Here is a 25,422-nt window from a genome sequence, read left to right on the forward strand (position 1 = left end):
TAATACTGATGAAACCAAAGGCTATTAATATTTAAATAGTGTGCTTCTGCATAGAGGTCGACCAATATATTGTTTTTACTGATTAATCGGCACAGGTAGTCATTTATAGAAACTGTTGGTCAAAATCTTTAGACTAACTGACCCTGGAGATTCTCCTGAACTGTGTCAGATAGGAGAGAAACACTAGATGTGCAGTGATGAGTCCCTGAACCAGGACTGAATCCCACTGATCTACAGCAACAGAACTGAAAACAATCACCGACTCCACCAGCAGTGGAGCCACCAGCACCATCCACCCATCCATCCATCCACTCACCCACCATCCATCCACTCACCCACCCATCCATCCGCTCACCCACCATCCACCCATCCATCCACTCACCCACCCATCCATCCATCCATTTACTCACTCACCCACTATCCACCCATCCATCCATCCATTTACTCACTCACCCACTATCCACCCATCCATTCACCCCCCATCCACCCATCCATCCATCCACCCATCCATCCACTCACCCACCATCCACCCATCCATCCATCCATCCACACACCCACCCATCCATCCACTCACCCACCGTCCATCCATCCATTTACTCACTCACCCACTATCCACCCATCCATCCATCCTTTACTCACTCACCCACTATCCACCCATCCATCCATCCATTTACTCACTTACCCACTATCCACCCATCCATCCATCCATCCATTCACCCCCCATCCACCCATCCATCCATCCACCCATCCATCCATTCACCCACCATCCACCCATCCATCCATCCATCCACTCACCCACTCACCCACCATTCACCCACCCATCCATCCACTCACTCACCCACTATCCACCCATCCATCCATTCACCACCCATCCATCCACTCACCCACCACCCATCCATCCATCCATCTACTCACTCACCCACCATCCATCCACCCACCCACCCATCCATCCATTTACTCACTCACCCACCCACCATCCACCTATTCATCCATCCATTCACACACCATCCACCCATCCATCCACTCACCCACCATCCACCCATCCATCCATTTACTCACCCACCATCCACCCATCCATCCATTTACTCACCCACCATCCACCCATCCATCCATCTCACCCACCATCCATCCATTCACCCCATCCATCCATCCATCCATTCACTCCCTATCCATCCATCCATCCCCCACCCATTCATCCATCCATCCATTAACCTCCCCATCCGTCAATCCACTCCCCCATTCATCCATTCACCCACCATCCATCCATCCATCCATCCCCCACCCATTCATCCATCCATTCACTCCCCCATCCATCCATCCATCCATCCATCCATCCATCCATCCATTCATTCACCCACCCATCCGTCCGTCCATCCACCAATCCATTCATCCATCCACCCATCCATCCATACATCAACCTATCCATCCATTCACTCACCCAACCATCCACCCATCCATCCATCCATTCAATGACACACCCATTCATCCATTCACCCACCAATCCATCCATTTACCCATGTATCCATTTACCCAGCGATCTCATCCATCCACCCATCTATTCATCCATCCACCCATCTATCCAATTACACTCCCCATCCATCCATCCATCCATCATCCATCCATCCATCCATCCATCCATCCATCCACCCACCAATCCATTCATCCATCCATCCACCCATCCATCCATACATCAACCTATCCATCCATTCACTCACCCACCCACCAACCATCCACCCATCCATCCATTCGATGACACACCCATTCATCCATTCACCCATCAATTTATCCATTCACCCATGTATTCATCCACCCACCCATCTATCCATCTATCCACCATCCATCCATCTATCCAATTACACACCCATTCATCTGTCCATCCATCTATCTATCCATCCTCCAAACTGTGGAGATTTTGACAGAGAAAAAATCCAAGATATGTATACAATACATGTTATCATTACATGTAGTCATGGTTCAATAAAATCACCTCTGATATGTTGCAGTTATTTACAGGACATATTTATAGTGTTCTTTGGTTGTTTGGTATATTTTAGGGCTGGGACAATACATCGATTTTCGATACAATGATTCTGGACCGATTCTGATATTTTCCTAATGTATCGCAATTCTCCCTCGAATCGATTCTGAGCTTAGTTTTTAACAGCAGATGGCACTGCTTGCTTTAGAAACAGATGTACTCTGTCTGCTTCCAGTTTCTTTACACACACCACTTAAACCTAAAATAATCATTCATAAAGTTCAAAAAGGTAGAAGCGAATTACAAAGGTGTTCACAGTGAGCTGTTTTTACATTAATCTCATATCATAAAAGCATTCTGAGCTGAGGTGCAAGTATATTTAATCACTTACATGACTCAGTCGAACGCACTAGCGCTCTCCAGCACTCTTCATCTTGAGCATTTGAGTGTGCGGTTAAAAACTAGCCTAGAGCACCATCTGCTGTTAAAAACTAAGCTCAGAATCTATGTATTGTCCCAGGTCTAGTATCTTTGTTTAATAATTTGAAAAAAAAGTGCCGATTACGTTATTATTGTCAATTATTAGTAATAAAGATCATCACTGTTTCACTTTGAGCGAAAACATTTCATTCATAATGTTAAAATCTGCCAATGAATCAGTTATTGGCCTGTTTTCCCACAGTTATCTTGTTGATAGAATCCACTATCAGTCGACCTCTACAGCTGCACTGATACATTTTGTTTAGCCCAAATTTTTCAAAACTTCCATTTAACAAATGCTTAAATCTGAAGCGTGACTCTTGTGTAGACAGTATAACTGGAGGTTTGGTGACACTGAACTGCTGGAACATGACGAGTTCACATTTAACAACAAATGATCCAGTTAAAGGTGAAGTACATGCCATTGTGCTTCTGTCATTCATAACAGTTGAGAACATGAATGTTTCAACCACAGAAAGAGCTGACACCAGACCAAACATGTGAGAAACAAAACCGCTCAACTTTAAAGGGTTACACAATTCATGAGAGTACTGACTCGTGGGAACACATAAACTTGCAGTCACCGTTTAAAACCGCAAATATTGTGAAGGTCTGTTGATTTTATTCATTTTATGGATCATGGGAAGAATGTCGTAGGTTCAGACAGCGAGAATAATGTCAGCAGCTTCATACACGAATGAATTCAACACGACGGCGGACGTCACATCAGGACAGGAAACAGCCAATGAAGTCTGACTGCTGTCAGACGGCTCACTTCCTGTGGAGATGTGAGAGAGTCTCCTGAAATCTGATCTGATCCTCATCTGTCTCAAGAGTGAAGCGGTCGAACACGAGTCTTATTTAGGAAACACAGTTTTGTTTTGAGATGTAAACCAAGTTCATACTAGTTAGGGTTTTCATAATTTATCAGAGATGCTGCTGACGTGTGTGTTTGTTAAATAAGATTCTCTAAAGTAGATGAAGATCAGATGATGTTTAGAAGCCCTTCGTGCAGAAAAACATCGGAAAAAAAATGTTTCACATAAAAGTATAGTGATGTGCAAGTCATCACACCCTATAAAAAGGACTTTTTTTGGCTCCGATTTGAAAAACACAGATAGACGAGTGATAAAAAATATCCTATTTTACACTTAACTATACTGTACAAATCAACAGAAAAGAACATCCCAAAATCTATCAATGTCCTAAATGACTAATATTAGAATAATGCATGGTGAAACAGACAAACATAATTCAAATATGATTAGTAAAGTATGAATTGCTAATAGACACATGGGAGCACTGCAGATCTGCCAAAAGCCACAGGAATAAAAATGAACTGACAGACTGCTGATGGCTTATGAACGCATCTGAAACCATTAGTTAATCAACTCTATTATCCAAAACATCATCTAGAGACTTCAAACAGGCCATCCCAGCAGCACAAGAGCTGAAAGACGCTGGCAGAATATCTACAGGTGACAGGGAACGAGTCTTCTTCTCCTACAGAGAACACATGAATCCTGATGATGATGACGATGAAGATGTATGTCGTCCAGATCAGAGAAAACCACAAACATCCCAGTCTGTTGTGCGACGTGGAAACATTTATCATCACTGAATGAAGACCATGAGGAGAACATGAGCATCTGTCCAGATGTGCAAACCTCCTGAAACACTGTGAGAACACACAATGACTGACTCAACATGAAAACACTAAGTTTGATGTGTGTGTGACGATCAAAGACATCAGCTCTCAGACGATCGCTTCTCTGCTCGGCCTACTTCATTTCCAATGACGCGTGTCGATGACAGCAAAAGGATTTCCAGTGTGTGTTGGTGCAAAGTGAGGATCCAATATACTCTACTAATCAAACATTTGGAATAATTAAGATTGTATAATGTTTTTTAAAATAAGTTTCTTCTGCTCACCAAGGCTGCATTTATTTGATCAAAAATAGAGTAAAAACAATGAAATATTATTATTAAAAAACAGCTTTCTATGTGATTATATGTTAAAATGTAATTTATTCCTGTGATCAAAGCTGAATTTTCAGCAACATTACTCCAGTCTTCAGTGTCCGACTCCAGTTTGAACAATGTAAGGCTGAACACCGTTACTGACAATCCTCATTTTGGCTGCGTGAGATTCTCCAGCTTTGTTGTTGTTGAGCAACCGAAGCATGAGCTGTTAAAGCTCTGCCCTCTTCTGGAAAGGGGGCAGGGAGCAGCAGCTCATTTGCATTTAAAGGGACACACAAAAATGGCGTGCTTTTATTCACACCCAAATAGGGGCAAATTTGACAAGCTATAATAAATGATCCGTGGAGTATTTTGAGCTGAAACTTCACAGACACATTCTGGAGACACCAGAGACTGTATATTACATCTTGTGAAAGGGGCATTATAGGTCCCTTTTAAAGAAATTAATACTTTTATTCAGCAAGGACACATTAAATTAATCAAAAGTGACAGTAAAGACATTTATAATGTTACAAAAGCTTTATATTTCTAATAAATGCTGTTCTTTTGAACTTTCTATTCATCAAATATTCCTGAAAAAAAATTCTACACAACTGTTTTCAACATTGATAATAATCAGAAATGTTTCTTGAGCAGCAAATCATCATATTAGAATGATTTCTGAAGGATCATGTGACACTGAAGACTGGAGTAATGATGCTGAAAATTCAGCTTTGATTACAGGAATAAATCACAATTTAATATATATTCACATAGAAAACAGCTATTTTACATTGTAATAATATTTCACAATTTTTACTGTATTTTTGATCAATTAAATGCAGCACTGGTGAGCAGAAGAGACCTTCTAAAAACATTAAAAAGTCTTACTGACCCCAAACGTCTGACGGCCAGTGTACATACATGAGATGTATTTATCAGCTCTAAACATGGTAAATCACACGCATTGACTCAGAACTCATTCTGATGTGTTTGTGGTAATAACGGAAGAGAGTGTTTGATGGAGCAGTAAAAACATGTGTTTCACTGGACTCTCAGCATCAGTAGAAGGAGTACTGGTTCTCCACAGCTCTAGTCCGCCGCGTGCCGTCGCTGTCATGGTAGTCTTCTGTGGCGGCGGCAGGTTCCAGCAACCTCTCGGCGCTGTTGCTGCGGCTGTGGAGGCCTCCTGCGGCCGGCTGGGCCATCGGCGACGAGGACGAGCTGGATGACAGTGCTGCGTCTGACGGAGCACCGGACAGCTGATGCGTCGACTGGGGCGGTTCTGCCCGACAGACAGCGGTGTCCCGCGGGGCAGCTGGGACATTAGGGGCTGCCGCATCTGTGCAGAGACACACAGACGAAGAGTCAAATCATGCTGCAGAAAGAGCCACAGTCAATGTGAACTTCAGGAAAGAGTGCTATTAATGTATTTCAAAACAGACAGTCGACAAAATGTCAGTCGAAATTTTGTCAAAAAATAGAGTAAACAGAACATTCAAAACAGACAGTGACAAAGTGTATGCATGCATTTGAAACATTTCCTGAATTATATGTAACTATATGTAAAAGATACAGTTTAAGAAATTGTCCTAAATATAAAAAAATAGCAGAGTTTACTGCAAAACTATAACGATAACAAAACAGGGAAACAATATCTTTTGAGTCACTTTCAGAAAGATTTTTTTTCCAGCTGATGAACGATTAAAACATTGACAGCCAATCAGAATCCAACCTGCTTTATAGAGCTCGAGCATTTAAAGTGACAGGCGACAAAACTGCAGCGTGATTATAATAAACAGAATGATATTGTGCACTGGTGTGGATGCTGATATAGTTATCGTTATAGTTAACAAGCCTAACTGAGTACTCAACTTTTCTCTTATAGACAACTTCAGATTTAATGGCATCTAACTGTAGAAAACAAACTGTGTTTGGCCAGTCCCTTGCTGTCTAAGGGAACCAAGAACGATGTGACGTCACATTGCATAGAAACTTGAAAATGTCTTATTCGGAAACACTGCTTATGATTTATGGGGATTAAAAAGGAGGAGTGGGTGGATTTTTATCATTATAGGGTGGTTGTGTACACACACTGCCGACACACATTTATATTCAAACACCATGTAAAAGTGAATTTTGCATCCAATGTCCCCTTTAAAACAGGATGGATTCTGATTGGCTGTCAGTGTTTTTATCATTCATCAGCTGGAAATAAATCGCTCTGAAAGTGATTCCAACAATATTTCTCCGTGCCATTATCGTTTAGTACATATAGGCATCTCTTTTCAGAAGGGTTCTGATGGGTACCTGTGGGCGAGCGCTGGACCTGTACGTATGAGCGCAGTGTGATGTCGGTGGAGCCGCCGGACTCCAGTGGGATGGGGTGCGCGTGGAAGTGCCGCAGCATGTCGGCCACCGTCTGGAACCACAGGTGATGCACGTGACACTGACCGCTGTCATTCACAGACAACCGCAGGTGCTACCAAACACACCACAAACACACAGAAACTTAACAGCAGGCTTCACAGGTATCAATGTCATCACCACATAACCAATTAAAGACTCCAAATAATTAATCAATCAATGATTTATAACAAATTATACAACTACTATCAGTATATCTAACCTTATTCGGATACATACAGCACACTTATGTAAAGCAATATATATATATATATATATATATATATATATATATTACATAGCAAATCTCAACTGGTTGATTGTTTATATTGTCACAAAATGCAATATAAATATAAAAATATAATCATTCAGCTCTAATTTGCTAAATGCTCTCCGTCTAAAAACAACATGTTTGCTGCAGTAAGTGAGGTATCGTGGGGGATCATAGCGATCGTGACCCTGTGAAGGCTCACCTTGGCTTTGCCCTGGAAGTTGAAGGTGAGGACGTATTCTCCAGGACGCGTCTCACTCTGGCGGATCACAAACAATCCGTGACTGCGTGCACCGCCGGCGAGAACGAGCTGGGCCGCCCGCACCCGCGACAGGGTCCCATGGAACCATGGGTATCCCGCCAAACTGGCATCTCCTTCCACATCCCTCGGTGTTTCACCTGGACTTCCTAAATGACAGAAGAAATGCGAATGTGTGTTTCAACAGTCATGCTGCCACGTGTTTTTAGACCAAAGACAAAGGTGGGAAAATCAGCTTGCCACTGCCCCCCTAAACCTGCTAGTCTAAAGGTGCACAAAGCAATTTTAAAAAAACTGTTGAAAGTGGATCAGACTGAGTAGCACAACAAACTTTGTAGCCAATCAGCAGTAGGGAGCATGTCCACTCATGATGAGGGAGGAGACAGTGAACCAATCAGCAGTAGGGGGCGTGTCCACTCATGATGAGGGAGGAGAGAGTGAACCAATCAGCAGTAGGGGGCGTGTCCACTCATGAGGAGGGAGGATAGAGTAAACCTATCAGCAGTAGGGGGCGTGTCCACTCATGATGAGGGAGGAGAGAGTGAACCAATCAGCAGTAGGGGCCATGTCTATTCATGATGGAGGAGGAGAGAGAGAGTAAGCCAATCAGCAATAGGGGGCGTGTCTACTCATGATTTGGGCTGAGAGAGAGCAAGCCAATCAGCAGTAGGGGGTGTGTCCATTCATGATGGGGGAGGAAAGAGAGAGCCAATCAGCAGTAGGGAGCAGTTCTGCTAGGATAAAACAGACACTCTTGCATTTGATGTTCGTGCATTTTGTGGGCAGACCAATGAAGGGATGGGCGTGTTTGTTTGGGTTGATTTTAAATATCAACAGTCTTCAACAACGATTCTGAGAAATTGCATACTGCACCTTTAAACCAGGAACCACTAATTATGAAACCACTAATTCAGATATTACAAAAAAGCTATATTTTAATTTAGTGATATTTGCATGAGGTTATTGGTGATATTTCTCCACTCTAGTCGCTCACAGACTGTGTGAACTGCTTTCTAACTAGTAGGTCCTGTGTTTGGAGTTACTTTTGCCACAGTAAACAGTGTGAAGTCTGTATTTCTTTTAAAGAATCCTTTGAGAAGCATTTGAAAGTGAAGCAAGTGAAAGTGAATCACTGAATCAAATCACTGTTCAGTGGACTCAACTGGTTAGCACTGTGTGTACCTGATGGTGTGTCTGTGTTCTGGGCCTCTGGCGACTGCAGGAATCGCTCTAGCGGCACATGTGAGGGGTGCTGGGTGACGGGCAGCTCCTGGCAGTGGCCAGCAGTCAACTGATCCACAGCTATAGAGCACAACCGCTCAGAGCCCCGATGAGAACCTGAACAACACATCCAGAACATGAACACAACTCCTCCTGAGCTTAAGAGCACACAAGAGAAACAGAACGAACACTGTGAGCGAACTCATCAGACAGATGGAGTCAGTGTAACTGCTTCTATCAGGCCTGATGACAGAACACCTCTGAGCTGTATTATAGATTTAGGCTGAGCAGACGTGGCATCATGGCATACCGTCACACAGCAGCTCGCAGCTGCAGGAGGACACCAGCGTGAAGTCTTTGGGTGGCTGGACGAGAGCACACGACGCCAGCTCGATGTCATCGCCACTGTCCCTGAAACACACAGAGAGAGTCTTCAGCAAGAGGCACTTTCCACTAAATCTTCTTCAGAGTGTTTCATCTCTTAAAACATTTATCTGATGTCCTGGAATAAAGAGTTTATGATGTATTTCAAGCGCAAAATCTATTGTTACTTATTATTGTATTTAAATTAGATTTCGAATGCCATTTGAATGAGTTCCCTATTGAAAAATCTAGCATAAACAAGCATGAATTCCTTGCTGGTTCAGGCTGGTTTGTGCTGGTATAGTGCTGTTTGTTCAGTACCAGGGATTATGAGATGGGCTCTTTCAACAGGACAGTTAAAGGATTAGTTCACTTTAAAATGAAAATTACCCCAAGATTTAATCACCCTCATAGGTATATATGACTTTCTTCTTTCTGATGAACACAATCTGAGATATATTAATAAATATCCTAACGCATCCAGGCTTTATAATGGCAGTGAATGGGAAAAGAGTATGAAGCTGAAGAAAGTGCATCTATCCATCATAAACGTGCTCCACACAGCTCTGGGGGGTTAATAAAGGCTTTCTGAAGTGAAGCGATGCGTTTGTGTATGGATATAATATGGATATTTTTCTTTATTTTTCTTAAGGTCTTCATTAACCCCCCAGAGCTGTGTGGAGTATGTTTATGATGGATGGATGCACTTTCTTGAGCTTCAAACTCGTTGCCCCCGTTTACTGCCATTATAAAACTTGGATGCATCAGGATATTTATTAATACATATAACTCTGATTGTGTTCATCAGAAAGAAGAAAGTCATATACACATAGGATGGCTTGAGGGTGAGTAAATCTTGGGGTAATTTTCATTTTAAAGTGAACTAATCCTTTAATAACAACTTGATAATGAAAGTTCAAAACTGAAAGTTGCTGTTTTTAAAGACTTTCATGCTCATTTGGGAACTCACATCTGTCAAAATCCGGCTGTCAGTCACTGATTACAAAAAGTGCACACAGTAAAAAGTCCAGTCAGGAGCATTAAATATTGTAGACAATAGTGATTTGATCAACAATTGCTGAAAGAGAATTAATTTAACCAAAGACAGTGGCCAAGTGCTCAACTAACACTAATCACCATAATGGTGACTCAAAACAAACTTCAACAACCTTTGAACATGTACCATATGAAAGAAATAAAGCCAAACGGGATTATAATAAGCGAACATGCTGATAATGTTGTTGGAGTTGTTTAAGCATCCTCTGATGTGATATCATTGGCTGTGTTGTTGTGCTGTCTGCTCGCTGTCACGATCAGTCAATGTGTTTCTTGTTTTAGTTTGTGATTGTGTCTCATGATTCGGATGTACTGTGGAAATATGTTCCCTTTAAATACAGAATTTCTTAGAGTGAGAAAGTAAGAGACAAGCCCAAAATAAAGACATCCATTTTAGCACTGAAGTGAAGGTGTGCCAGGACAGTCTTAGCAAAAGACAGCTGTTTACCCAGGGTCTATACAGTCCTGGATGTCTGCGACCCACGAGTTCTTCTGCAACGAGTCGATGGTTTCCAAAATGTACTCAGCACCATTTTCTACCTGCAACCCACAAGACAACACCACAGTTTGAACTGACAACATTAATCTAGATCCAGTAGGCAACATTCTTGCATCTCCCAGAGAACAGTTACATATATGATATGTATATGAGAGTATGAGATGATGGACTATCTAGAGTAAGAAATGGGTGATGGTACCTTGAGCACAAACGTGTTATCTTTGTCGGGCATCTCTAGAGGCATGGTGGTCCTCACCTCCACAATAGCAGACAGAGGGACGCTCACTTTTGGTTTAGATGACTACAAACATAAATCAACACAATCAATGCCATTCCAACACACACATACTCTGCCAATATTTTCACTGACCCTGCCACAAATATGATATATACCCATTTTAACAACATCTTTTTGTATGTGAGAAAAAAGTTTCTATTTTTCACTAAATGTTACGTTTACAAAAAACTAACAGCTTTTTTTTCACACTTTTGCTGAATAATTGAAAAAAAAGGAAAACGGAGTGAAGCTGATGCACCAAGACTAACACTGTATCCTAAACAGACGCAATGTGATCAGAGGCATCTTTTCCACATTAATCAGAGTTTTTATCCTAACTAACCAGTTTGACTATCATTTTGCTTGACCTTTATAGCTGTACTGAAAGAGAGAAGGGATAATTCACCTCAGATGTTGAAAATAAATTAAAGGAAACAGGAACAAAGTGTATTCTATGATAAAGATTTTTTCAGTCACTTAGTGTGTATTTTTTATAACGTTAAAAGGGTGTAATATTTATGAATTTGTTTATGTACTTATCCATTTGGTTGCAAGTGCAGTGTGCTTGCAGAGAGACCCCGCCCACACGCTCACCTGATTGGCTGTGATTGATTTGGTTTCGAGTGCAGTGCGCTTGCAGAGAGACTCCGCCCACACGCTCTTCTGATTGGCTGTGATTTGTGATTGGTTTGGTTGCGAATGCAGTGCGCTTGCAGAGAGACTCCGCCCACACGCTCACTTGATTGGCTGTGGTTTTTGATTTATTTGTTTTCGAGTGCAGTGCGCTTGCAGAGAGACTCCGCCCACACACTCTTCTGATTGGCTGTGGCTTTTGATTGATTTTGTTGCATCTCGTAGTCGTGCCATGTCTGTTGCGGACAGACACACTAGACGCGACACGACTACGAGACGAAACTGCTTGTCGCTGAAATCTGATCGCATCACTTCTAGTTAGGATCTCATCTATGTTAGTTAGCTATACATAACTTTTCCATGGTAATATATTTAAATCTGTACGATTCAACAACAATATCCAAAACATGGGACATGCTTACTGTTACAACCAACCATCACTTCTAAAACTTTAAGTGTTTCTGCCCAACTGCTCAACTGTTGGTTTCATCGATTATGAGACGAGGTCTCATTTGTAAGGAAAAAGGATTTTGTTTGTTTGTTCTGACTGAACTGGTAAAACTGGTGACTGGAGCTGAGCATGATCTGTATTGTCTGAAAACACAGACATCACCAAAATGATTCTTGACATCAAACTCTCTGGATCGGCTTCTGTATCTCACAAACTTCTGACTGTTGAGGCGATCTCACTGACAGTCATTATATGCTTTATTTGTTTCTGAGCACTGTGAGCATTCATGAAGGCAGACAGGAGCTTGGCTCAGCTCAAACACAGACCCCATCCGTCTGTTTACGTTGAAGTTAGAGAGGATACTTACTCACCCTCTATTTTTACTCCGTCTTCAGTTTGTTCAGGAAGAGGAAGTTATTAGTGCTGTCTTGAGAGACTAAAATTGCTCTGAGACCAGCATCTCAAAATCTCCTCTGAACCAAAACCAAAATGTGGAATGGGATTTTAAGAGGCCAGATCAAGGAAGGGTCTGACTCATTTTAATGCAGAAAACAGTGCTACTAACATATGTGTGGTTCATCTGTTCATTCATGAAGCCATCTTGTGTGCGATAGCAAGCTGGATTAACTCAGTGTTAGAAGAATAAACTCAACTATTAATAAATCACAACAACCATCCTCATGCCAAGCATAATCAAATGTCTCAGTCTTCAAATAATGAAGAGTTACCTGACAATATTACCATCTTAGACTCAGACGGCCTGCTCACCGCCTCATGCATACTGCACTCAAAACTGGAAAAGCATTTTGGTAACATTACTCTACTTCTGGCAGTAAGGGCACACAAGGGTTCGCCATCAGTTCTTTTAAAGAAAAACTGTTCACTACATTTGAAGTTCATCAAATCTTTGTGTTTGTTTTAATATCTTTCAAAGTTTGTTAATTCTTTTCACAGCAGTCTATGACCATGGTAATCCATGTCAGATAATCCCACACCTGAACAACACATAAGAACAGACTTTCGGACAGTCTTTTCCTGGTAAAGTGGACGGTTTAGTCAAAGGTCTGGCTACATGAGAATACCCTAAAACCAAGCAATCCCTAAACCTTAACCCAGTGCTTCTTACATTTATTAGGTGATGCTAAAATTGCTCAGACATCAGCTTCCCAAAATCTTTTTTTATTGGCTTTATCAAAGGTTTTTTGGACTTACTAACTGAATGAATAAGTTTGTTTTATGAATGTAAGTTTATTATTATTAAATAAAAATCCTGACAGTTACTCATTCTCATATAAATTAATTTTAATTGCTTTATGTGAAAAAACAAACAAAGCGTAATCTAAGTTGTAATCACTCAAAATCATGTGCTCCCTCATTCAAATCGGTCTCGTTCATTTTAGAGAACTTCAGAGACCGGAATTCATAAAGGAGAAGAAGAAACTGCACACACAAACCTCATTGGTTCTCACATCTATCTTCAACACAGTATATTGGAATGTGAAAAGTGAACAAGATTTGAGAATGAGAACAATGAGAAACACTGCATCACAGTATCTCTACTTCAGCTCTTCTTCAAACTTGTAAAGCCTTTCAGGAAGTGCTGAGCTCATCGCTGGAAATTAACTACTGGCCTTACAGGACACGCTGCTTGAGTAAGGCATGCAGTTTGCACCATTAAGGACTCCTGTTTGTGACACTGCCGTCTGGCAGACGCTATGCTGTAGCAGACACTACTTTTAGCATTTAATATTAGGTTTTACTATTTTTCTTGTATTTACTATTCTGCTGACTTAATAGCATGTTAATTTTACTATGCCATTGCCCACCAGTTCTTTTTCACCTGTTATCTAATCTCAACCATTCTCATCTAAATTTCTGTTTCCTGAAGTCTAATATGCGCCTGTATTGTCATTGTCTGAATCTGAGCTTTGTCACAAACACTTCGATGGCCAGTATACCCAAAGAGATTGACAAATAAGTGACTCTTGACTCACTACCCAAACCTAACCCTACCGCTACCCTAAACTCTAACTTTAGGTATAGAAGGCCACTTTAGGTTTGAATGCGGAGGGAGATCAACCAACCCTCTACGGACACACTGAAGCTTGAGTCGCCATTGGCTAGTAATTTTTTTTTATTTCACTCGCAAGATTTTTTTTAATGGAATGCAAGATCAATGCAAATGTAAAAATTCTACATAAATATAATATAAAATATAAATTTCAAACACTATTAAAGTCAAGTTTTGTAAACAGTCTGTAATAAAATAAGGTCAAATAATCTAACTACAAACACAACATAAAAGATGCCAATTAAATAAACAGGGCTTTTCAGATTTTTCAGGGAGATCTAACAGTGTTAGATGTAGATTAGTTACAGAAATTGAATAATCAAATGTGAAATAGCACTGCATTGTCTTCACTGTATAAATTAAATATAGATTAATCCTTATTTAAGTTACAAAAGTTATTCAGTCAACAGCATTGAGCGATTTTTGCAGTGAGTCTGTTGTTTGATTAACCTTAAAAACGCAGACAGCAGCAGGAATATTAGGCTGCTGTCACTTTAAGAGATTCAACTTCAACTTACGAAGAAAGTGTAAAACTCTCACAGTTCAAAAAGCTTACACTACGTCCTACACCTTCCCTATTCAACTTACAAAAAAAGCTTAACTGACGCGATGGCGGTAGCTAGATATTTTACTTTATAACTTTCTAAATATGGACATTTTTCTTACACAAATGCGTCGCTTTGCTTCAGAAGGCCTTTGTTAACCCCCCAGAGCCGTGTGGAGTACGGTGTTGGGTGGATGTGGATGGAAGAACTTTCTTCAGCTCATACTCATTGGTATGGCTCACTGCCTTTATAAGGCTCGGATGCGTCAGGATATTTATTAATATAACTCCGATTGTGTTCATCAGAAAGAAGAAAGTCATATACACCTAGGAAGGCTTGAGGGTGAGTATAGCTTGGGGTAATTTTCATTTTAAAGTGAACTAATCCTTAGAACTAAGACATAACCGACTATGTTTACTAGGATACTCGCCACGATGGGCATTTTTAATAATAATGCCTGCAAAAAACGTATTTTTTGCCTCTAACTCAATTACAGGCAACTGAAATTGTACAATTTACTAGCCATTGGCTAATAAAAGACATTTTTTAGTCGCCTCTCCTGAAATTTGGTTGCATATGTGACTGATTTAATCGCAATGTAGAGGGTTGGCAACTCAAAAAGTAACAATATCTGACAAAAAAATGCCCACTTTGCCAATGCAAATAATAGATCAAGATCTAAGCTATATAAGAATGATCTGGTCTGTCTTCCTCTTATCCACATACTTGCATACTAATGTCACTCACACACAAACATACACACACACATGTCAGATCTTTATCAGAGAGCTCTTCTACCTTTGGTGGAACGTAGAACTCAAGCTGGAATTTCTCTCCAGTGTCCATGTAAGTGCCGGCCGTCTTCCTCAGCAGTAACCTGCATTTCTGCCACTGTGCCGCCCCCATACAGTTAGTGTCATCGGCCACCATGTATCTGAGTGCACCCTCTCTCTGGATCTCCAACAGTTCCGCCTTGTGGCCCTGAGAGGCCCGCGGTAGCCGTAGCTTCTGGCTCCAGTGTTCGGACCCCATGGACTCGGCTCCGTTGGTCCTCCTGGAGCTCCCCGAGGGGTCTGGTTCTGGAGAGGCCCTGCGGTGCCAGATCTCCTTCACCCCGTCCACCACACTCAGACTCATGTTGCGCAGGGAAAAGCCCTTCTTGAAGCGTGCCTTGCGACGCCCCAGCGACACGTCTTCCGAACTCCTGGACTGGCTCACGGTTGCCATCTTGCGGGTGGGCGTTTGCTGTTCCTGTCCACTGGCTCCACCCCCTCCGCTGTCCATGCTATCCAGTGATTCGCTCGAGGCCCCCACGTCTTTGCGCCGCTGGTAGAGGTCGTGGCTGAAGGGCAACGTGCAACTCTGTATTCCCACAAAGGGCACGATGCTGTACTTAGGAGCGGAGGTGTCACCCGGAGAGCCAAGACCTTGAACCTGGTCGAGGGCGGCAGAGAAGCAGGTCAAGAAGTGTTGCGCAAAGTGTTGCGAAAAGTTGGCGTCAGCACCAGGCGAGTCGTAGCATGGGTTCTCGCTAATGAATCGCCGGAATTTGTAGGCAAAATCGGCTGCGGAAGCTCGTGCGTGCAGCTCACAGAACTCCTTCCAATCGGGCAGCGTGCAGGAGGAGTGTTCCGGGCTGCTGGGAGCCCCGTCGCCGTTCATTACTAGGCCATGCCAATGCCACGGCAAACCACTGAGACACAGACAGAGAGAAAAAGAGAGACAGGTCAGTAATCATAAAGTGTGAAGTTAAAGTGTCATTCAAACTGGCATGGCCTCTCAAGGCCTGGGTATACTTCATTTTCCGTGTTCCGCTCCGTCTCGAGCACGCCAGCCTTTTAAAGTATATTTCTTTGGTTGTTAACGTGGAAAGATGCGTTCGCACACTATCTAATGGACTTTGTTTTCAAGCGCTCAAGTCACTCACACATGCGCTATTGTACGCGGACTGTCCACGTGCAGCCCAATTTTTTAAACTGCGTGGACGATCCGCAGACCCTCCTGATGAAGAAAATCACGTCATGCGGACAGTGCGTGGACACTGACGGTCAAAGTATACTTTGGGCTTATGCCTATGGTGTTCATTGGCTGCCCGTGAACAACGTCTACTTTGACCCGCCCTCAAACACTGTAGCTGGTTTTGTGTACATGTCGAGAAGACGCTGTTTTCTGCTCTGCAAAAGCAAATTCTCTTTGTAAAAGGATGAGGATGTGAAGAGTCAGTGGTTAAAATTACCACATCGATACAACAGAAGAATAACATTTTCATGATTGCTTCTCAAATCTCCATGAGGTCTAAATGGGATTTACAAAACGCCACCAAAGATAGGACAATAGCCGCTTTATTTGGACCAACTTGCTCCTCAGAATCACAGCCTGTAAGTACAATTAATTATTGATGTATATATTTTCTACTGGGTGTTCAAATACGTAGTTTTGTGTTTTATATTGTGCTAGGTCTTCAGCTAACTGGCTAACTCACGTTATCACTGTCTTACTGAAATACTTCTGCTAATCAGCTGTGGCTCACTATTACCTAAAACTGTGTCCATTAATACAGATTGTCTGTCGTTCTTACAACTCTTGAGTAATGATAAAGGATGGAGCAAGATTTGTTTTACAAACTTTAACGTTACATCAGTCATTCATGTTAGTGCTCGGCTAACGTTAGCGCTGTTATTGATACAGTTAATGATACAGTTCTCACATGTGCGCTGCAATAACCTAGAAATATACACAAGGGTTTGTTGATGGATACACACTTGTTAATGCTGATGTTGAGGAATTACAGTTGCAATATCTCATAATATACGTCAAACTGGGTAGTATATCAGTTCTTGCGAAATGCGAGGTTTGGGTTGAATAACTAGTACTTTCAATGTTTTATCATTGAACTCGCGATTGGATTGTTATGGTAAAATCGACGCCATCGTTACTGTCTTAACAGTGTACAATCCCTGAGCTCCGGAAGCCTCAGAATTTGTAAGCGGTAGATCAATCACAACAGACTGGGCCATCTGGCCAATCAGAGCAAAGCAGGCTCATGAAAAGGAGGGATTTAGAGAGACTGAAGCATCGGACAAGTCTTTTGAGAATCACTGAAAAATGTGCAATGTATATAATGAGAAAATTAAAGTGTTTTTTGTAAACCAGTTATAGGAGACATCCTAAACTTTAATACCAGGTGGAACAGGGCCACAGCCATCACAACCTGAGAGTATCTAAGCAATTTGGGAACAGCGCCACCAACTGGTCAAGAACTTTACCATATGTCAAAATTTGTTTATAATAGATTATGTTTGTGTTTTTAAGAACATTTAATCATTATTTTGCAACCACATGTGGTAGGATAGCTATCATTAGAGAAAAGCCATCACAAGCACATGAGCATCTTTACTATATGCATGAGGGGAATTTTCCATGCGAGCCCATTTATTGTTACATTTGTGTTTAGATCATAATTCACAACAGCAAGAGAATAATTTTTCATTACACTTTTTTTCAGAAGCACTGTTGTCATGGATTGCCATAGCATCAGTTAATATTGGTACACTACTATTAATGTCACTTTTAAAATGCTTTTACCTCATCAGAACATCAGTGAATGAACCCTTAATATGATCATGATGATATAAACATAAGATCTATTATATCTGAACATACTGTGTAACTGCCAAAGCAGGACTGTATGACTGCACTGATCAAAAACAGATATTTTATCATCTTCAATGCTGGTAGTGGGATGTCTAAAAGAAATATACTTTTATGCAATATTTGAAACAACAACATCATCATGCCAAACCCACAGTACTGGAATGGCATCAACGCCCAGCCATTACCACACAATACTCATGCAACATTTAATCTACACTGAGTAAATGTTACAACATAAGGAAACACCAGAAGAAGAACACGAAATGTCAGCAGATTGAAGCTGGGTTGTTGATGTGATATGGCGTTTTCAGTTACACAAGACAAAAATGAATATAAAATGCAGTAAATGGTTAAACATTTCTTTGTTTTACATGGACCTATAAACTGCTTTGTTATTAGATTTTTTACATTTTTGAGCCAAATCTCAAAACTGTCCTATGGTGTGAGTGTCTCAAGCATGGTTCAATAAAAGTGTACGATCTTCTAAAAGCGTACGATTTTGATACATTGTGTCACTGAAAACTATGTCCTCCGGTGTGATGCATTATCCTGATATTAAATTGGGCAATTCCACGGACAAATTTAATTATTTGAAGAACCCCATTCAAGGTCATGTCACTGAAGCCCCCTGTGAAGCCCATGATGTGCACATGGTTAGTTTCTGTCTCAGAATTGCTCAAATATTTAACTTTTTTGGAACCACTATAAAAGTGTTAAGTTTTGTTGTCCTTTGGGGTGACACCCCTAAATTATATTTTTTAATTAAAAGTCTATGTAGTTTAACATAGATTTTTAATGAAAAAAATGTGTAAATGTGTCTTGCTAACTGCTAATGACAGATTAGCTATGAATAGCAAGGCTATTAACTGACTCAAAAGGCTGAAACATCCTGTGGTGTGACAGATAATGTCCACCGGTGTGACAGTAAAGGAGGACAAAGATTTCACACAAGAGGACAAGGTCTCTTTAAGAAGCATTTTAAATAATTAAATAAGATTGTTCAACTCCTTTTTATTCTTTTTTTTAGATCATTTTCAGTGTTCCAAAATGCAATAATTACATTGAATAAAAAAAATTTCTGATGTTTTGCAAAAAATGTGTACTGTTATAAAGTGTCATGAAAATAAGCATACAATGTGATACTACTCGTTTTTGAGAGAAAGAATTGAGGGAGAGGACATGGAAGTATAGAGAGAAAATGAACAGGGATCCACACAGAAGGGAAAGATCCTAGAGAACGACGCAAAGTAAATAGAATCGAAATGATGCCTTTAAAAAGAGCAGCCATATACTTTAAAAAATGTGATTTTTAAAAACATGGTTGATGATGTAACAAAATGAAATGTTATTTCTTCTTTAACAAACAAATGAATTACATTATAAAAAGATTTTGGGGTGTTAAAGTTTCAAAGATATTTGCTCTGACAAGGAGTCGCTGCTTTTCTTTCTTCTTTGACACATTCAAAGTTAAATAAAAATAATTTCATGTAATACCCCTCACTCTCTTTAATGCAATAACCAACATTTCTGTCCTTTAGTGACATAATGTCCTATGTTGTGACACACATAAAAGAACCGCAGATTTGTCTTTATCTCAAAATATCTTAAAAGAACAGTTGAGTATTGCAGTAGGGGAGATATAATCATCACTCATCATAAAATGGTATAATTTTCAGCAGTTTTGAAAGGATGACAGCAAACTTTGCCTCGTATTTATTGAAAATGTCCAACAAGTCGTGGGGAAAATATAATGTTTTTCATAATTTCATATTAAATAAATAGCACCATATGAAAATAAGTGTCTAACAATGTTGATAAATCTCTCTCATGCTATTTATATATTATTAAAAGTTATTTCTTCTTAATTTTTTGCTATGTCACACCATAGGACACATTTTTATGGTACAGTTCAGTAAATGTTCAAAAAACAGTGAAAGAATTGATAAAGTTAGTGACCCCTCATGTGTTTTCAAACATGAGTCTTCACACTACATAAATATATGTATTTTTTCTTCAAAAATGGTGTTTTACAAAAAAAAAAAAGCATTTTTTACTGCCTATTTGTTAACTACCCAAATACTGCAAGATTAACCATGTTAACCACAGCATCTGCTCTCAATTTTTGAAAGACATCTGTAAATTTCTCATGCTAAATAAATACATATCCCTACTATTGTAATGAGTTTACTGTACTGGTTGTGAATGTGTTTACAACTATGTATATAGACAGTAGACACACAATTAGATAAACAATGAATGACTGTTTTGACACAGACACACAGCAGACAGTAGATTTATTTTTCAATCATAAAGCAGAGAATGACACTGACTGCAGAGACACACAGACCCTCATCTGTCTAAAAATAAGAGCCATTCACATTAAGACACATGTATTACACTGATTTAGTATGCTGGCACGCTTGGAAAATATGAGCAAAACAGGCCATGGAAAAAATGTCTTTATCTTCTTGAACTGTCATTCAAAATATTCACATAAATCTAGTCTTTAATTAAAGTCAAATAATTAAAAGAAAAAAAAAATATCACAAAGCAAATGTTGGTAACAATTTATTTATATGGTCCACTTCAGACATTCTACTGACTGTAAGTAAATCTGCAACTACATGTCAACTTATTCTACTAACCCTAACAGTCTACTAATACTCTGACTTCTAGTTAACATGTATTTGCAAAGTTACTTCCCTTTACCATATTTGATGTGCACTATGTACGTTCGCTCATCCATCTATATGTGAATAAAAGCCTTAATTGAATGTCTCTTCAGAAGACTTAAATTAATTCACTCCATTTATATTGGTTTATTTTACCATCTCTTTATGAACGTTTTAAAGCATCAGAGTCTATTAGGTAAATAGACTGTCAGTGGAGGGACAGAAATCTCTCAGATTTCATTAAAATATAATCATCTGTGTTCCAAAGATGAACGAAAGTCTTATTCGTTTGGAATGACGTGAGGGTGAGTAGTTTACATTTTTGGGTGAACTACCTCTTTAACATCTCCAGTTGATTTAAACTGCCTAATTATTGCCCAAAAGGATGAAAAGAGCATTTCAACCATTAAACTATTTTCTTGGTTATTTCTAATTGTTCCTAATCAATAAAGTGAACCTAAAAACACACATATGAATGGGAAAATACATCAGTTAGATTTGTACTCAATAGTCTTTTAGGTTAGGTTAGGGTTTTGTGAATATTCTGAAAGATTAATAGGAGTTTGTGTACACACTCACGCTCATGTTTGACAGAAAATAAGTAATGGAAATGTTTACTTGATATTTAAGTGTTTACTGTTGAAGTTTGAAAGCACTTTAGGAATAATATGATGAAGGACCTCAGATGCTGCTGAAAACACAGTTCTGCCCCACTTTTTGTTTACATTGATTTTGTTGCTCAAAATTAAGATTTACATACAATTTATTCCATTCACTTCATTCACTCAACATATCTGTATAATTCTCACACATAGAGAGACGACATCGTTTACTTATACTTGTAATAATTCATTTACATACTTTCAATAATTCAATTCAACCATTTTTTTTCGTGAACTGTGCGTGTGTGTGTGTACAGTGTGTTTATGCATTATTTTATCATTTCAGGATCTCTGTTACTGGGTGTGTGATACATGATGCTGTGAATCTCTGTGAATGAAGCCGGTGCACGAGGCCTGAATCAATAACACACACACACACACACACACACACAACACTGGACCACCAGAACCAGCAACTGTGACCCATATTACGATTCAATCATCAGTTACTCCATATTAAAGCATTTAAACGAACAATAAACACAAGTAAATACAGGTAAAGCAGTGCATAATGAATGAGTGCGAAGGGCCGTTCATTCAGGACGCGTTCTTCTTGCGTTTTCGAACGCGTCCTGTGAACGCGCGGCTCCTACGCGCTGAATCATTACACGCCTTCATTCTCACCTCCGTTAAATGCGTCACTGCATCTGATGCCAGTACTGTTAATCCAGATCCATCGACGGGGGTTTGTTGACGAGTCCAGCACATCGCATCGCTATATGATCCATCAGTGAGCAGTATAGAGACTGATACATGACGCGCGCGCATCTATTCTCCAGGCAATGCAGCTGCTCTTAAAGGGGAAGTGGAGCCTTTTCTGGTTGGTCCATAAATGGGCCACGTCATGAAGTCATCGGTCACCATTGAGTGAAGGTGATTCAGAGCATCCTCCTCCTCCTCTTCCTCCTCCATCAGGCTGAAAACTCGATGGGATCAGATCACACGAGTGGATATACACACTGCAGATGGAGACACTGGAATACCATATACTACTATACTGTATACTGTATGCTCTCACTATAATACAGTACTATTAAGAGAAATATTATGCAGCAATGGATGTCAGTGGTGTCCAAGTCTTCTTGAAAATAAATGTGGTTAATACAGTTTTGTGTAAAATACAGTGACTTTTGGCATATGAGTCAAAGTAGATCTATTAAAATCACACTGGATATTACTTCCAATTAATTCGACTTTCACATTTTTAACTTTAGTTAGTGTGTAATGTTGCTGTTTGAGCATAAACAACATCTGCAAAGTTACGACGCTTAAAGTTCAATGCAAAGGGATATTTTCTTTTACAGAAATTGCTGTTTAAGGACTACAACAAATGGCTGGTAGGGACTTCTTCCTGGGTTGGTGACATCACTAACCCTAAAATTTACATAAACCCCACCCCCAAGAACACACAACAAAGGGGGTGAGGCCATGTTGTACTGCTTTAGAGAAGAGGAAGAGTTGTCGTAGTAGAGTGTTGTTGTCATGCCGTAATTTTACACCGGACTGCTTCACAAAAGAGGGTCAATTCAACACTGGATTTGCACAAAAGATTAACATGACGGCACATGCTAGTGGATGAGTTGAATCAACTCCACATCGACTACATAAATTTGTCCACTAACCATTCAGAAATGTCCAGTTTCATTCTAAAAGTTGTAACTTCTTCCTGAGTCTCTCCATCAGTGTCGACTCCGGTTTGAACAATGTAAGGCTGAACACAGTTACTGACAATCCTCATTTTGGCTGCGTGAGATTCTCCAGCTTTGTTGATGTTGAGCAACCAAATCATGAGCTGTTAAAGCTCTGCCCTCTTCTGGAAAGCGGGCCGGGAGCAGCGGCTGATTTGCATTTAAAGGGACACACAAAAACGGCGTGTTTTTGCTCACACCCAAACAAGCTATAATAAATGATCTGTGGCACATTCTGGGGACACCAGAGACTTATATTATCTTGTGAAAAGGGGCATTATACTTCCTCTTTAAGGGTGTTTCCCATATATTTCATTGGAAATTAACCAAACCCAGATCAGAAATAACCAAAAAAGGGAACCCGCTGCAAGGGACCTTTGTGCTTTTGGTGTTCGCTATGTAAATGGAGAACTGATCAAACCACAGAAGGATTCCAAACAAACGGTAGAAGCTGATCTGAGGCATTCAAACACACATGCTATATCAGCTCAAGAGCGCACACACAAATATTATATTACAGTCTGCCTTTAAGTGTCTGTGACACACAAGGATGCTGACATTACGACTGTGGGAGGAGAGAGTATCCACATGTTCATAAAGACACACGTGCTATTCTCATCATACGACAGGGTTTCATGGGAATGTACTCAGCGTCTCAAACACTCATCGTACTCTGTGTCGACTGAAGACGAATGAAACCAGAGTCTAGCTGTTACTGCTCTCATTCTCATGTGAAATGTGTTCCGTTCATTTGCTGAACCAGACACGTCAAACTCTTCTGAACCATCTCTTCCACGTGATGGAGGCCGAACGCCAGTGCAGCCTGTGAAATCAGATTCAATCTGAAGATGGATTTGAACAGAGAACAATAGAGCGTCTGAGAGATTCATCATCACACGTGTTTGTTTAAACACGCAGTGTCGAAGTTACAATCATGAATCTGTGGTTGTGTTCAGCTCAGCATTATGCACTGAAGTTTGTGTCCTCATTATAGGATTAGTTCACTTCAGAAATAAAATTTCCTGATAATTTACTCACCCCCATGTCATCCAAGATGTTCATGTCTTTCTTTCTTCAGTTGAAAAGAAATGAAGGTTTTTGAGGAAAACATTCCAGGATTTTTCTCCATATAGTGGACTATACGTCACGTGTGACCTTTCCAACGTGATTACGTAATGCGTGGAGCAGCGCAGAGCAGCGCAAGACGAGCATTTGTGGTTAAAAAGAATAAATGTTTATTTATTTTTTTATAAAATGACCGATGGTTTCTCTAGATAAGACCCTTATTCCTCGTCTGGGATCGTGTAGAGCTCTTTGAAGCTGCACTGAAACTGACATTTGGACCTTCAACCCGTTGAACCCCAGTGAAGTCCACTATATGGAGAAAAATCCTGGAATATTTGCCTCAAAACCTTCATTTCTTTTCAACTGAAGAAAGAAAGACATGAACATCTTGGATGACATGGGGGTGAGTAAATTATTAGGAAATTTTACTTCTAAGGTGAACTAATCTTTTAACACCATGTTTTTCTGACATATTCTTCTAAGTAGCATGTAAATACCACAGTTATTACACATTATCATCTGATCCAGTGGATCCACCTCAGTCTCATGGTTTTGCTGTTAATATTTCACATCAAACATGCTGCAGGTTCAGGGAGTCACAAACAGATACAAAACTGCTCAGATTAAACAATCAAGCGGCTGCAGTCAGACTGATAATCTGCAGCCGTAGAGTCTCTGACACTCTGATTGGCTGAGTTTGGTCACACGGGCTGAGAGCTCTGTCACAGGAAATCAGATGATGCTGCTCAGTTGCTACAGCGACAGCTCCAGGGCCCTTGCACTGAAACATGCAGAGATGCTGACAGAGAGCAGAGGTCAGATGAAACCAGGATGCTCCTTCAGTCTGTGAAATAAATACAAGTAACACAATTAAACTGTAAGCAGCATCCAGGCCATGTGTGTGTTGAAAACATCTCATGTTCAGATGCCGCTGGTCCTGGGAAAGCACCGCACACACACACATTCACTGACGCGGCTCAGACAGAGGAGGGTTTGCACTGACAGATGAATGAATTATTCACACTGCTGGATGGAGGAGACTGTTTTCTGTCTTACTAATTATTCATTACAAAATGAGCCTTTAACATCTGCTTCCAGCTATAAAACAACAGTGGCGGCTCATCAAGGGAAGCACTGCCTACCCAAAACTTTGAGGTGAAAATGAATCGATTGATAAAAAAAAAAAAAAAAAAAATCACCATTGAGTAT

The 25,422-nt window shown here is 40.3% G+C and overlaps 1 protein-coding gene across 2 annotated transcripts; it reads right to left on the reverse strand.

Moving 5' to 3' along the window:
* Positions 1-3,058: 3,058 nt before the first annotated feature.
* On the reverse strand, positions 3,059-22,271 carry LOC127495112 (SH2B adapter protein 2). 2 transcript variants are annotated; one of them, XM_051861583.1, is made up of 9 exons: positions 22,085-22,270; positions 15,271-16,165; positions 10,695-10,796; positions 10,445-10,536; positions 8,888-8,988; positions 8,539-8,694; positions 7,300-7,505; positions 6,731-6,902; positions 3,059-5,762 (listed from the first exon to the last, which is right to left on the reverse strand). In XM_051861583.1, exons 2-9 carry the CDS (start codon positions 16,132-16,134, stop codon positions 5,482-5,484), a joined length of 1,974 nt encoding a protein of 657 aa, XP_051717543.1. In that variant the 5' UTR covers positions 16,135-16,165; positions 22,085-22,270; the 3' UTR covers positions 3,059-5,481. The 2 variants fall into 2 exon arrangements, with proteins under 2 accessions (XP_051717543.1, XP_051717545.1); XM_051861585.1 differs by having other exon boundaries at positions 5,658-5,798; positions 22,085-22,271.
* Positions 22,272-25,422: the final 3,151 nt, after the last annotated feature.

This window comes from Ctenopharyngodon idella, chromosome 15 (genome assembly GCF_019924925.1).
Source record: "Ctenopharyngodon idella isolate HZGC_01 chromosome 15, HZGC01, whole genome shotgun sequence".
In the NCBI taxonomy this organism is placed as follows: Eukaryota; Metazoa; Chordata; class Actinopteri; order Cypriniformes; family Xenocyprididae; genus Ctenopharyngodon; species Ctenopharyngodon idella.